Source organism: Corticium candelabrum, chromosome 9 (genome assembly GCF_963422355.1).
Source record: "Corticium candelabrum chromosome 9, ooCorCand1.1, whole genome shotgun sequence".
Lineage (NCBI taxonomy): Eukaryota > Metazoa > Porifera > Homoscleromorpha > Homosclerophorida > Plakinidae > Corticium > Corticium candelabrum.
Window position 1 is genome coordinate 3,767,246 of NC_085093.1, and position 14,993 is coordinate 3,782,238.

The window sequence follows — 14,993 nt, forward strand, 5'->3', positions numbered from 1 at the left end:
ACGAACCGTGTGCAACAACCCGTCCAACTGACCAGAGTTTCTGCCATACAGCTTCAGATCATCCATGGCAGAAAAACTCTGGTCAGTTATTGTCGTGCTCAACCAGATCAGTCTGGTTTGTAAAGTCTATTACAAGTACCGGAAGCAAGCCCTGCTTCAGAAGTACTTAGACCATCACGGCTGTCTAGAAAGAAGACATGACTTTACGAAGGATCCGAGTAGATCCCAGAAGCACTGTTTTCTGTAAGTGCTGCAGGTTGTGATGACCTGGAATAATGTCCAGTCACCGTGCAATACCTGCGTGCACTGTGCTCAAAGCTCCCAAGACCACCGGAACCACCAGTGTTCGACAATGCCACATGCGGCTTATCTCCACTCGCAAGTCGCTGTACTTCGCCAACTTCTCAGCATGTTTCTTGCCATATTATTATTATTATTACTACTATTATTATTATTCTGTACTGTAGTCCCAACTCAATTTTGGAGTCTTATGTTGTTTCAGTCATTAAAGCAGAGGCGGATCCAGGCATGGGCGCAAGGAGCGCGCGCCACCCTATGTCTCTAGCGCAGTATCATAGTATGTATGCAGTAGGTATACATAGCGCAAAAGGACAACTTAAATTAGTGTATGCGGTAAAGATAGGAGTTACCTCTGGTTGTTGACTGAACACAATCAACGTCAATCCCCGATGTACTTTATATAATTAGTACCATTTTGCGCACATTGTTCAGTATCACGAGGCTCCAATCACTCCAATCAATATACTTACGGTACACATACTGTACGTGCACACACACATTACATGTGCGCGCGCGCGCGTGTCGTTTATTCCTGCATAAGATGCAGCTTGGCTCCCCTTCTTAATTAAACAACTTTCCGACCACGCCCACAATCGATTTCACACAGTCGCACATCCCCTTCATTCAGATCCTAGATACGCCCATGTAAAGATAAACATGGTGATGCCAGTGATCCGGACAATTACAGAGGGATAGCTGTTTCGTCAACAATATCAAAAGCACTGAAACTATCTAATAAGACGTGACAAGTTGCATGGTATGCTGATGTCTAGTCAACAACAGTTTGGTTTCAAAAAGGGTCATGGATGTTCAGATTGTTCCTTCATTTCGAAGGAGATTGTAGACTACTACCTATCAAATGGTAACAAAGAAGTATATGTGTGTGCTCTTGATTTATCAAAAGCATATTATGATAATGTTTCCTTTTATTGTCTGTTTAATTAACGAGTTACTGGATAGAGGTACTCATTCAGTGTACGAAACGTCCATCCAATTTCAATTTTTGTTTTGGAAATTGGATTCTAATAAAATGATCTGCAATAACTGCTAAATCCTGTATATTTGGTTAAATTTTTTGCCAAGTGGTATTCATGTCAAAAAATAAAAGTTAAGTGGAACCACCACTGTTCTATTCAGTGTATGAAACGTCTATTCAATTTCAATTTTGGTTTTGGAAATTGGATTCTACTAAAATGGTCTGCAATAACTGCTAAATTAATTTCTTAAATAGAATGGAAAAACAGGAATTGAATATTGAATTCTTATTGTCAAGAACCATTTTCGTTTGCAATTGAAAATTGAAAATTGATTTACATCCAGGACCACGTGAATGGCTCCTTGCGGTAATTGATAGCGCCTGCTAATTTAGTTAATTCATTATCTAATTAGGGCGGCAATAGGTGGTGTTGCCCGTAACACCAAGGTCTTGTAATTAGATAAATCGCCGAAATGAGGTGTCTAGAGAAGTGTTGGATTTAATTTGCGCTCGGTACACGTGTAAATGCATGTATATGTGATGGATTTGAGAGATGCTAAAGATTTAGTTGAGCAAATGGTAAATGAGTGTGTGTGTGTGTGTGTGTGTGTGTGTGTGTGTGTGTGTGTGTGTGTGTGTGTGTGCGTGTGTGTAAGAAAGAGAGGAAATGGTGTTTGCAAATACTGTCACCTGTTGAAAAGTTTAAATGTAGTTTGCATTACTCAGTTGATTTCTATGTATTTGGAATTTACTAAATCAATAATTATTGTTTTTTCCATTTTTCCAAATTGACCCAGCATACTGTAATTCTTCAAATTGAAGGCATACTGAAATGCTAACATGCTCTAATACAATGCTACTCTAAGACACTACTATATTGTAACATTAGAACAACAGGTCATTTAATTAATTTGAGGAAATACAGTATTTTAAGTCAATTCGAAGGCAGGACTGTTATTTATTATTTGGTTATTATTTTAGCTTTAGCATTGACTATTAATTATAAGCATGTGCAAACTCATTGTGAGTAAGGAAAACAACTAGTTAGAGAAATTGTGGTAAAATTAAAATAGAATTGTTATTCTGAATAATTTCAAATGATCTGTTTTTAGACAGTTGGTCCACCACTGTCTTTTTAAGGAAAGGTCTTGTTGACAAATGAGTTGAGGCGTTTGCTACTGGTTACACTGTAAACCTAATCTGGCTGATTCTAGGCTAAGCCAAGTCCTTGTGAAGCCATGCATTTAACCAGAAGCAGGATAGAGTCATGACTAGTCAAGCTTGTGCTAGTATTAAACGAAACGGAAGTGATGAAAGTATTCGTAGTTACTAGTTTTACTTGTACTGGAGTAGTACTTTGAAAAGAATCGACATTGCATTTTAGTGGTAAATATTTGTCACTATTCCATGAGTCGATATCCATATATATATATATAATCAATTTCAATTCAGAGTTTAATTGTCCTAACCATCTTATAAAGATTTCCGACTGACACACACACACACACACACACACACACACACACACACACACACACACACACACACATTCATGTTGTATGGTAATTAGTAGAGTTATTAATATTGAACACTGACTGTAGAGTAGAGTGTGTGAACATAACGTGAGTAGTGCTCTAGACAATAGAGTAAGGTGTATACCAAGAGAGTAACACGTATACGATACATGGTGTCATGAGTGAGCCATGTCTGAACATGAAGAGAACGAGCTTGAGGTAGGCTCGAGAGTCCAGCCGGTCACTCCCCCCGCGACGGAGATGACCGGCTAGATACGAGCCTAGCTTGAGGTGCCACCTGCGGAAATGGCAGCGCAAGCTCACAGCCATTAGGCCGGTACTACGAAGCAACGTTCCGTTACCAAAGTGACAGGCAACGTGTCGGTGCAGTGAAGGCAGAGGAAGCAAGTGTGGGACTCATATGAGTTGGTTTCAGGATTGAATAGCCAATCAGGTGAGTACAGAGTTGCCACATTCATTACGTGTGTTGGCCCAGATGCTCTGGAAGTATACAATGCGCTCCCGTTTGAGACGCCAGCTGATGCGCAGAACATTCAGAAGGTTCTTGACTTATTTAATTAATTAATGGAAGAACATTCTAAAGGAGAAACGAATACGATCTACGAGCGCTACAATTTCCAGAAGAGGCAGCAAGATGGCAGCGAGACGATTGATCAGTATGTTACTGCTTTGAGAACTCTTGCTCGCACATGCTCGTTTGGAACAGATGCAGATGAACGTTTGAGAGATCAGATTGTGTAAGGAGTGAAACCGAATGTGCTACGGAAGCAACTATTACAAAGAAAAGTTTGACACTAGCTGAATGCCTAGACATATGTAGAGCCTACGAGGCCACCACACAGCTGATGAAAGTGATGACAGGAGAAGAGTCGGTGCATTCCGTGAGTAAACGGCGAACAAAGCCTGAGAACTCGAGGAAGTCATCAGACAAGGAACGTAAACAAACACAGAGGACTTTCACGAGTTAGAGTCAGAACACACCCAAACCAGAGTGTCAATATTGTGGTTTGAAACATGAACGAGGTGCAGGCAAGTGTCCTGCATACGGCAAAGAATGCACGTATTGCCACAAGAGGAATCATTTTGCTCGGAAGTGCAGATCAAAGCGACAGAGAGACACACGACAGCGAATACATGTAGCTACCAACAGAGATGAAAGCAATGATGAATGCCTGACTCTTACGCTGACTCCACCTCAACAGGATGTTCAGGTGATGCAATGCAGAGACAACTATGGGTGGAATTATCAGCGCCAGGTCTATGCCAACATGCACATCAATGGAAAAGGTGTCAAATTCCAGCTGCTTAAGGGTAACTGACATGAAAAAATCAAAAATTATTTTATTGCATTTTTCGTTTCTTCTTAATGTTCTTATGCCCCAAAAATTAAAAGTTTAATTTTTGAAGCTACATTCGTGAAGATATCGAGGCGTAAGCGTTCCCGCCGTGACGTCACAAGTGGAACGGAAGTGGCTAGAGCGCATGCTGGCAATAGAAAATGTCTGACGAGATAGTACACCTCTGGTTGCCTGCTGGCTGCAGTAATGTGCTCAGAAAGAAAGCATGGCTTTGATTCGCTTCTCCAGTAATACCAAGACGTCAAAGAAATGAGCAGCGCGAGGAAACAGGCGAGAAATCGGTGGGATGGGCCAACCTCTCATTCAGATCCGTCTAGTGCGTATTCTCAGCCGGAATGTTTCGAAACGGAGGATAACGTTAGTGAGTCACTTACTGTGAGGCTTTGGGCTATTACCCAAGGTAAAAGGAGACTGAAGCCTGAAGTATTAAGCTGCGCTGGTGATTTGTGTACTAGGAAGCCATTGAGAGGATTGCAACGTGACAATGTGAGAAAGAAAACAAATACAGAAGGGGAGAAAGGCTGAAAGAAAGCGTGAGAAATGAAGGGTAAGTCATGTAGAAATCATCAACTCACAAGACTCCGTGTGCTGGAAGTGGGTTGGAGAGAACATGAGTTGTACTGTCATACATACTCACTAATTAATTGAATCATGAATTGATATCAGAAATCCAGATCTAACTGGCTTCTTCTCACCTTTTTCATTTTAAACAAACGAATATTTGAGAATTAGTCAATTACCCATGGTCAGAGCAAACAAGATTATGAAATCTCTCTTAATTAATTAAACCGACTCTAATTTATGAGGATGTTGGAAACTGCTGTGAAAGGATGGGTGGGAGGATTGTTGATAATTGATTACAATCTTTAGAAGTTTCAATCAACTCTCACAACCTACAAACAAAAATAACATCATTCACTGGTAGTTCCAGTGACAATTATGTTTCACATGAAAAAAACCTAACCATATAATTATTGATGGCTTTTCTTTTACTTGAGATACTCTATAGTGTCTCATAGTGCCTTCTGACGTTTAAATAGTGACCTCATGGAATTTCCATTTTATACAAAGCAGCCAACAACAATCTGTAAAAGCAACATTACTTTTATAAATAACTTGATATTGTATTGCATGTGTGCTAGAATTTTTTAAATAACAAAGCTACTGTGTGAAGTACAACAGAAAATAAAAAGAGCCATTTTGCCAAGACGTTGTAAGTACATAAACAGTAATTCTAAACAACCAGAAACACGCCGCCACTACCAACAACAATAACAGCAACAACAATAATTGGCATTGCAACCAACAGTAAGGAATGAAAAAAACTGTGCACTCATATACCTGCGAATGCTTCGTTCTGGAGTTTAGGACTAACACCAGGACACTGATCAGATTCTTCAGCATTGTCGACATCAACATTAAGAGAAGCTCATCTCTTCGGTTCAAACTTACTTTCACGCTCTAGCAGTAGGTAGAAAACAGTCACAAGCAACTCTATCGATCGTAGAATTTTACAGAACTTACCCTTCATTTCTTATTCTTTCTTTCAGCCTTTTCTCCTCTTCTATATTTGTTGACTTTCTCACATTGTCACGTTGCAATGGATTCGTCTTGTCTAAATCGCCAGCGCAGCTTGCTACTTCAGGCTTCAGTCTCCTTTTACCTTGGGGTAAAGCCTAAAGCCTCCTACTAACGTAATCCTCCGTTTCGAAACATTCCGGCTGAGAATACGCACTAGAAGGGTCTGAACGTGTGGTTTGCCCATCCCACCGATTTCTCGCTTGTTTCACTCGCGTTATCCATTACTTTCACATCTTGGCATTGTTGGAGAAGCGAATCAAGGCCACACTTCCTTTCTGAGCGCATTGCTGCAGCCAGCAGACAACCAGACGTTTACTTTCTCGTAGGACTTTACTATTGCCAGCATGCGCTCTAACAAACTTCCGTTTCTCTTGTGATGTCACGGTGAGTGTACGCCTACTAAACATTCGGAAGCAACTTTGCGCTTCAATATCTTCACAAATATAGCTTCAAAAATTAAACTTTTAATTTTTTGGGCATACGAACGTTAAGAACTAACGAGAATGCAATAAAATAATTTTTGATTTTTCATGTCAGTTACCCTTTAAAAGGAATGAGGTTCCCAGAGAGACTAAGATTATTCCCACAGCACAGATGATAACTTTGTATGATGGTAGCAGAGTTAAACCATATGGCAAATGCAAAGTGAAAGTGACAAATCCTAGGTAGAGAAAACGTATGATGTGGAATTTGTTGTGATACAAGATGCGTAAAATTCAATTTTGAGCTCAGCTACTGTGCAACAGATGGGTTTGTTAACTGTTTACCATGAGATGATTCAGAAGATAGCCACTGACAAAGAGGTTAAGCCAAGGAGCAAAGAGCACACACAACCAATGCTGCAGAAGTATCATGCAGTATTTGAGAAGGCAGTAGGTCTTCTAGGAGATGATCTACATCTAGATGTTGACCGACCAAGGAAACCAGTCCAGATGCCAGTGAGGCGCATCCCAGTAAAGGAAAGTTGAAAGCAGAACTTGATCGTCTTGAGAAGCTTGGTGTACTTGGAAGAATTGATGAGCCAAAAGAATGGGTATCGGGTTTGGTAATTGCCAAGAAACTCAATGGCAGTTTGCGATTATGTTTGGATCCAAAGCCATTAAATGCAGTTTTGAAAGGAGCCATTATCAAATCCCAACGTTGGAAGATATCTTACCACAATTGGCTAATGCGAAAGTCTTCAGCGTTGCATATGTCAGGAATGGGTACTGGCATGTTCCTCTTGATAGGAAGTCGCAGAAACTCACCACGTTCGGTACACCTTTTGGGAGATACTGTTGGCGACGAATGCCTTTTGGCATTTCAGTTGCATCAGAAATATTTCAACAACGGTTACAAGAGGCCATTGAAAATCTAGATGGAGTGTTTGCAATTGCAGACGACATACTCATTGCAGGCAATGGCATTACTTATGCAGAAACTTGAGATGTTTTTGAAGCGATGTCAGAAGAAACAGATTTGTCTGAACAAGGATAAGTTTCGATTGAAATTAAGACCAGTAGCATACATGGGTCATCTACTGACTGATGAAGGAATTAAACCAGATCCTAAGAAGATAACAGCGATACATCAGATGCCGAAACCAACTGATGTTGCAGGAGTTAGACGCATGCTTGGTATGGTAACGTATTTGGCAAAATTTCTGCCACAACTGGCTACTATGTCAGAGCCTTTGAGACAGCTGACCAAACAAGATGTTGAGTGGATTTGGACTTATGAACATGACAAAGCGATGGACAGTATCAAGAAAGCAATCACACAGGTTCCCGTTCTCAAGTACTTTAATGACAAGGAAAGAGCAACTCTTCAGTGTGATTCCTCGAGACTAGGAATTGGAGTAGCATTAATGCAAGGAGGACAACCAGTGGCTTATGCAAGTCGAGCTTTAACTTCTACGGAGCAGCAATATGCGCAAATAGAAAAAGAACTATTATCAATACTATTTGGTCTAGAGAGGTTTGACAAATACACATTTGGACGGCAAGTCAGAATACAAACAGATCATAAACCTCTTGAAGCTTTGCACAAGAAACCGCTACACTCCGTTCCCAAAAGATTGCAACGAATGTTTCTACGCATGCAGCGTTATGATGTGACGGTAGTCTACAGAAAAAGCAAGCACATGTTCTTAGCAGATACCTTATCGAGAGCCTATGTAGCTGATGAAGGCAGTGATGCATGCCTTGATGGAGAAGTGCTACATCTGGACGATGAGGATGCAACAGAGTATCTACCTATGACCAGAACTAGAATTGAGATGTTACAGCAAGGAACACAGACAGATGAAACACTGATGCAGTTGAAGAATATGATTCAGAATGGATGGCCAGAGCACAAGAACAATGTTTCACAGTCAATCAGGCAATACTATGATATTCGAGATGAGTTGTTATATCAGAATGGTATCATCTTTATAGGTGATAGAGTCATTGTTCCTCGTAGCTTGAGAGCACTGATGTTAGATAGTGGTCATTATGCTCATATAGGCATGAACGGCTGTCTGAGACGAGCCAAAGAGTGTATATACTGGCCTGGCATGGATGCGGAGATACGAGAGTATGTATCTAGATGTTCTACTTGCAGAAGCTTTGATGCAAAGCAGCCCAGAGAGTCTTTGATTAGTCACACTTTTCCCCTAAGACCATGGGCAAAAGTTGGGACTGATATTTTTCATTTTGAAGATTATGAGCACCCGATGACTGTGGACTATTATAGTTCTTTTGTGGAAGTCGATCGCCTGGAAAATGGCACTTCAAAAGAAGTCATCAAATGTTTGAAGAGACAATTCTCACGGTATGGCATCCCTGACATAGTTGTCAGCGATAATGGACCGCAATATTCGTCTCAGGAATTCGCTGAGTTTTCCAGGAATTTGTCGTTTCAACATACCGTTACAAGCCCATACTATTCCCAATCCAATGGCAAGGTGGAAGGGTCGATCAAGACAGTAAAAAGAATGATGAAGAAAGCCGCTGCAACAGGCAGTGATCCGTGGTTATGTCTATTAGATTATAGAAATACTCCAACTGAAAGTTTACAATCAAGCCCTGTGTAGAGACTAATGGGAAGACGAACGAAAACGAGATTACCGACCACAACTAGTTTGTTGAAACCTGAAATTCATGATGAATCGAAAGCGATTAGACGACAAAAGTCAAAAAAAGCACATTACTATAACCAAGGGAGCAAGGATTTGCAACAATTGAAGCCGACACAGATAGTGAGAATACAACCACATGGACAACACAAGACATGGAAAAAGCAATGGTGACTAAGCAAGTGGGAATAAGACCGTATGAAGTTGAAACAGAAGGTGGAACTTATCTACGACGAAATAGAAGACAACTACGAGCCACAGCAGAAGATCACAACACCAGCACAGCTGATCCACCAGCAACATGAAAACAATCAGATGCAGTGACCAAATCTATTACAACAGAAGCCTACCACCACCAGGAGCGGAAGAACAACCAAACCGCCTAAGTATTTGAAGGATTATGTAACTAAGTAACATACACTATGGTTCGCTTGTTTTTTGTTTGTTTTTTTCAAAGAAAGAAGGATGTATGATAATTAGTAGAGTTATTGATATTGAACACTGACTGTAGAGTAGAGTGTCTGAACACAACGTGAGTAGTGCTGTATACAATAGAGTAAGGTGTATACCAAGAGTAACACGTATACGATACACATGTCAAAAAGAATCGTGATTACATCTAAGCAGAGACGATGGAAACACTCTAGTGAATTAGATGTCTTTCTCAATGGCAATAGATTACCAAAACAAGGAGGAAATAACACATTTGGGCGTTGTCATGAATGATTACTGTATGGTACAGAGCACATTGGAGGTAGAAAAAGAAAACTTTATGCTGCTGTGAATGGTGTCATTAGCCGACTTGGTGGAAGTTGTTCAAAAGATAGTGTATGGATGACCAGCGCCGGATCCAGGAATTTTTGAAAGAGGGGGTCACCGTTAGCAGTTATTTATAGCATTACTAATTTTCTTTTTTTAATGAAATTATATAAAATTATTGAACCACGCCTATTGGAAAAGAGGGGGTTACAACCCCCTGAATCCCCTCTAGATCCGTCCCTGATGACGATCATGGAAAGTCAACTATTTCCAGTTCTTGCATATGAAATTCATTTGTGGAATATTGAACGAAGTGTAGTATAGACGTCTGTTAACACAGCGTATCGAAAAGGTATTCGTCGTGGGCTTGGTATGAGACAAAGAGACTCTATAGTGGAAAGAATTCCAGGATTTGTTGAGGCATCTCTTAAGATGAAAGTACTACAGACTAAATTCCTTAAACGGGCCACAGAATCAAGAAATGAACTTGTAAGAGGACTGGCATTGCTAATAGTTAGACGTAGTTATCCTGGACACGGATTGGATATGGTAGATGGTAATATTTTTTCTGTAGGCTAAGTGATTTTGTGTGCTAGTTATGTTATTTATCTACATGTGCGTGTGTTTTATGTTGCCCCTATAAAGGAACTACACCAGATGTGGTGTGATAAAAATAAATTATTAATAATTATTATTGTTAATGTTAATACTACATACTAATGTTAATTTGGACCCCTTTAAAAATTTAGGTCTGGCGACGTCGCGTTGTACTGATATTGTAGATTAAGTACCAAGCCATCTAGTCTTACTAGTCTGCGTTTCACTTTTAGTTGTATCCTATAGCTGCTTGTTCAAGTACTAATGAGTCTAGTGTACGTCCAAGGAGGTTAATTGTCACTGCAAATGTTCATTTGTTCTTTTCCCATCAGCTTCAGCCTAGCCTATACAACCAGCTAGTTTAATTAACTTCTACCAATTAATAGTGTACACACACACACGCACACGCACACACACACGCACACGCACACACACACACACACACACACTCACGCGCGCGCGCGCGCGAGCATATATACACAAAGCTGTGTGACACACTCTAGGACGATGTGTGGTCGTGGATGCTATCGATATCATGCATGTACGGTTTCTACGCTGTCTTAATTGACAGGGAATAATAAAATCTGTACCCCCGGCAAAGTTGCCTTTGGGTCCGCCCCTGTAGGTCGTTTGGTAACATCATAGGGATCTTTAATTGGTCTATTGTATTTAGGAAATGTTGCGATGATGGCATTTGTGCGAAAGCTCGTGTGCGTGCGTGCGTGTGCAACTGATCCTGCGCTTGTGACTGCATCGATTTATTAAACTGCATGTTAGCGTAAAATAACATTGACTATTTGCTCAAGATCTTCATGCCGTCATTCTATATTATTGTGAAACATTGCCTAGCTGCACAAAGACGTCGAATTTCCTATAGACAAATTTGGTTTATATTTTATTCAAACAGTCCAACAACAATGTCTAAACTCTGTCGATCGGTGCATCGTTACAACGGTTGCTTGTCTTTTTCACCTACAACAATTAACCCACAATACAATGATTTCGTGACAGTTTACGTAGTTTAATAAATCAGAAGACGATATATAGTGACAGGAGTGAACAGCAAGCTAGATGACGCACCTTTTGTAAACAAACACACCAGCATTTAACAATTCAACAAACATTTCAAGACTATGCAACGAGTGTCCCACGAATAAGTAGCTACCGTGCAAAGTAAGACAGATAGATATAAACTAGTGCAGAAGAAATCTGGTGATCAACCTCACGGACACTTTGGCGAAGAACCGTATTGTTTCATAGCACACGAGCGTCCATTCATACATTCGATCACTGCCATTGCCGTTTCCGTCCCACTGTAGAGAGCACGCGTGGCACCATTCAAGCTTTCAGCCATATAATAAGCGTCTCCAGCAAAGAACACTCTGCCAAGCGGTTCCCTCAGCTTGTCATAATCTTCGTACGTCGCCCCACTAGGAAAACTCGGAGAGGAACCATAATAGAGAGGATTAGTGTTAGCCTTGCTGACAAAAACGTTTTCAGGTTCCGGAGTCGATCGGCCAAAAAAACCTCGAAAAATCTGCGTCACTTCCGCTTTTGTCTTACTCATCTCTTGGGTTTCCACTCGAATAGCGTCGTTGCCAATAAGCCAGTGTATAAAGAGACTATTTGGTTGCGAGTGATTCACTTTCCTTTCTATAGTTTCGTAGGCGTCGTAGAAGAAGTGGTAGACATTACGACGGCGTGTCACGCTGATGTAGTACGGGGGAGCCTCATCTACTCTGCTCGTCGGATCATCGACTCTCGTCGAAAATTGCGAGTAGACGAGGGTATAGAAACCAAACGAGAACTTATTGATAGTCTTTCTCTTCGAGTAGGAAAGCGAGGGAACAAAACGCACAGTCTCGTGCTGCAAGACACCCAATGAAAACGTGACGACCGCGTAGTCTGCTGTATACTTCGTTCCATCTGCTGTAGTGACCGTCACCCCCGACTCACTGTATTGTATGTGAGTCACGTTTGTGTTCAATTTTACACGCTCGTCCGATTGAGTCAGAAAGCCATTTTTTAGACAGTCGACGATGTCCTGGAATCCCGTGCGGCTGTCCTTGACGAAGTAGTTGAGGTATTCGCCCGCTTGCGATATGGCGGCGCCGATACTGGTGACGGCCACGTGAGTCGACATCTCGGATGATCTGGCGCTAAACGTGAGGTCCGAGAAGTAGACATCCAACGCTTGCTCTACTGGAGTTTGAGGGTGCCATCCGTATAAACGAGAAGAGCCTTGCAAATCCATGTCATCTAGAAAATTTAATTTTTACCGACGTGTGAAAGGCTAGGTATAGTAGTGCAGGCCGGTCACGTGACGTACGACCGACTAGATGATCAACTGCGTAACACGTGACCAAATAGATGTCCCGTATGTCATGGCACGTGGAAGGTTTGCACTGTACACGTGTAGTGCACTTCTTCATATATTTGATTGTTAACTTTTAAAACACGATTTGTAACTTTTAATAACAATTTTTAAATTAACTAACAATATTTTTCCTATTTGCATGCATGTTGTTGATGGTTTTTGTATTTACTAAATTCCTTTAAAAAGTTTTAACTGACGTTGCTGTTTGGCTATGACATCATCAATTTTAGGACTATATTTAGCATAACTGAGCGGTTTTCCAAATAAGTACAAGTCCACGTCCACCTGCTTTTGGCTTTGCAGTTGCACGTCAACTCTATGACGTAGCTGCGCAATTTTCGTAATTGTTGTGTCCTAGTACGGTTACATCAACTAATTAGGGACAGAGAAGCCCTAGGCAAGGATATTATGCACAGCATGCACAATGTTTTTAAATAACCTCATTCGTATTCAATAGTACATTGATATCTATTTCTATCACGCCAAATATGCGGTGTATTTTCCTAATTAATGCCATTAGGGGCCACACACACACGCACGCACGCATGCACGCACACACACGCACACGCACGCACGCACGCACACACACACACACACACACACACACACACACACACCATTTTTGTTACACACACTGAGGCACATCATACACTACTAGTAGATCCTTACCTCTAACTGAAGGTTTTTGTTAACACTAGCTAGACCGATAGGCAGCTCTCTGTCTAACGAATTTACAGAGCAGAAAGCTCTCAAGCAGTCTCAAACGTTGTGATTTCGCACTCACACTCACCTTCCTCTGGTGTCCATTCCACGAGCAGCGAAGTGAAGGTTATTTCTAAGCGTCCAAACGCTTCATTCATTTCTTTCGTCACGTCGTTCCCTTCATCGTCTACTGCTACAAGGTTCTCTTCTGCTCCCGTACCATTGGCGATCTTGCATCTCTCGAGCAGTTGCTGAAGCGGATGAGGCGACGGCAGCGAGGGCTCGATGTGAAATTCCGTCACACACGCCGGGACTTCCGGAGGGCAAGGAGAGAGAAACCTGCCTCCGAGTCTGTCGTCCGCTTCGAGAATGAGAAAATCCCGAACGCCATTTTGTTGCAAGACGTTCCCCGCTTGAAGACCCGCCAGGCCTCCTCCGAGAATTAGAACTTTTGGTCGTGAACTATCGCCGCTTGTGTACGGAAAAGCAACGAGTAGAACAAGCAGCTGTAGGACAATAGTCATCATCTATGCCCTATTGTCCATCTGCGCCGGATGTTGTAGCAGACACGTGCTTAATTAAAAAGATAATTATATTAGCATATGTAATTTACATTTAATTAAATGCGTGGTGCTTCTTTACTTTCATACGTGATGTAACTTGTTTATGCCGACTGTATAGGGAACATACTCGCTAAATCGGAGCTACACGAGTCTGAGAGGTCGAGACTACCAATACGTGATCGCAGCCGGAAGTGACGGTCACACCTGCAAGTGAGTCTTGGTGTCTACAACTTGTGGGAGGAGTCACGGTGCATGGTGTCAGTTATTTTGCAACTTCCAAGTGTGGTAATCAACGCGCAGCTAGATCGGCTAGCAATTGGCGAGCGTTCTCGTCAAAGTTTTTTTGTTAGGGTTACCCCCCTAACTAGCTAATTCTTGGTATTTCAAGGCGAAAGGTCAACGCTCAGAACCAAGGTTCCTTAGCCGTCTGCTGCATGCAGCATCGTACACCACTACGCATTCTCGGGTTTCGACCTTTGGTCCAAAGGCATGCGCTCTCTGTCTCAGGCGGGTCTGGTGACATGGTGTCTTGCTAGTGGAAATGAACTCACTGCCTGAGATTAAATCTAGACTCATAAACGGTCTTGTCAGGGCTGCCGGATCTGCAATATTCCGTATGCTTCCATGCTATCTTCTTTGGTTTAGAGCATTTCTGTGAGCAATGTGGTAACAGCGTCGGCCTCGTAGGTCCGGTCATCGTTTTTTGCGCTCTTGCACACGGTCCTTGTCCATCATACATTGCTACAGCTTGAAATCTTTGACAGTTTGGCAAAAATGGCAAATTAAGGGATGGCTTGGGTCCATTTGGGCTCTCCTCAAGATCCACGGGTGCTTATAAAATATTTAAATTATAATCGAATAAGTGCAAACCGTCAGGCAAATTGCAGGGTTAGAAAGCGACGTAATAGATTTGCAGATGGTAGTCTGCTAGTGAGGTGGAGTCCGTCTGGGGTAACTTGCCCTTTCTATATAGCGCTGAAGGGGTCGTGCCACTGTCGTATAGGTACATGCATGTATACGGTCACGGTTGGATGACGAAGGCAAGAACTATAGTACACCCTGTAAAGTGGCAAAAAATAATATTTGTACTAATTTTTTTCTTCAAAAATCTAATTTGTGCATTAAAGGATTGTACCCTGCTCGATGTT

The 14,993-nt window shown here is 41.6% G+C and overlaps 1 protein-coding gene across 1 annotated transcript; it reads right to left on the reverse strand.

The window, feature by feature from the left end:
- Nucleotides 1-11,271: 11,271 nt before the first annotated feature.
- LOC134184390 (uncharacterized) lies at nt 11,272-13,821 on the reverse strand. The gene is made up of 2 exons (XM_062652064.1): nt 13,371-13,821; nt 11,272-12,462 (listed from the first exon to the last, which is right to left on the reverse strand). Exons 1-2 carry the CDS (start codon nt 13,807-13,809, stop codon nt 11,426-11,428), a joined length of 1,476 nt encoding a protein of 491 aa, XP_062508048.1. The 5' UTR covers nt 13,810-13,821; the 3' UTR covers nt 11,272-11,425.
- Nucleotides 13,822-14,993: the final 1,172 nt, after the last annotated feature.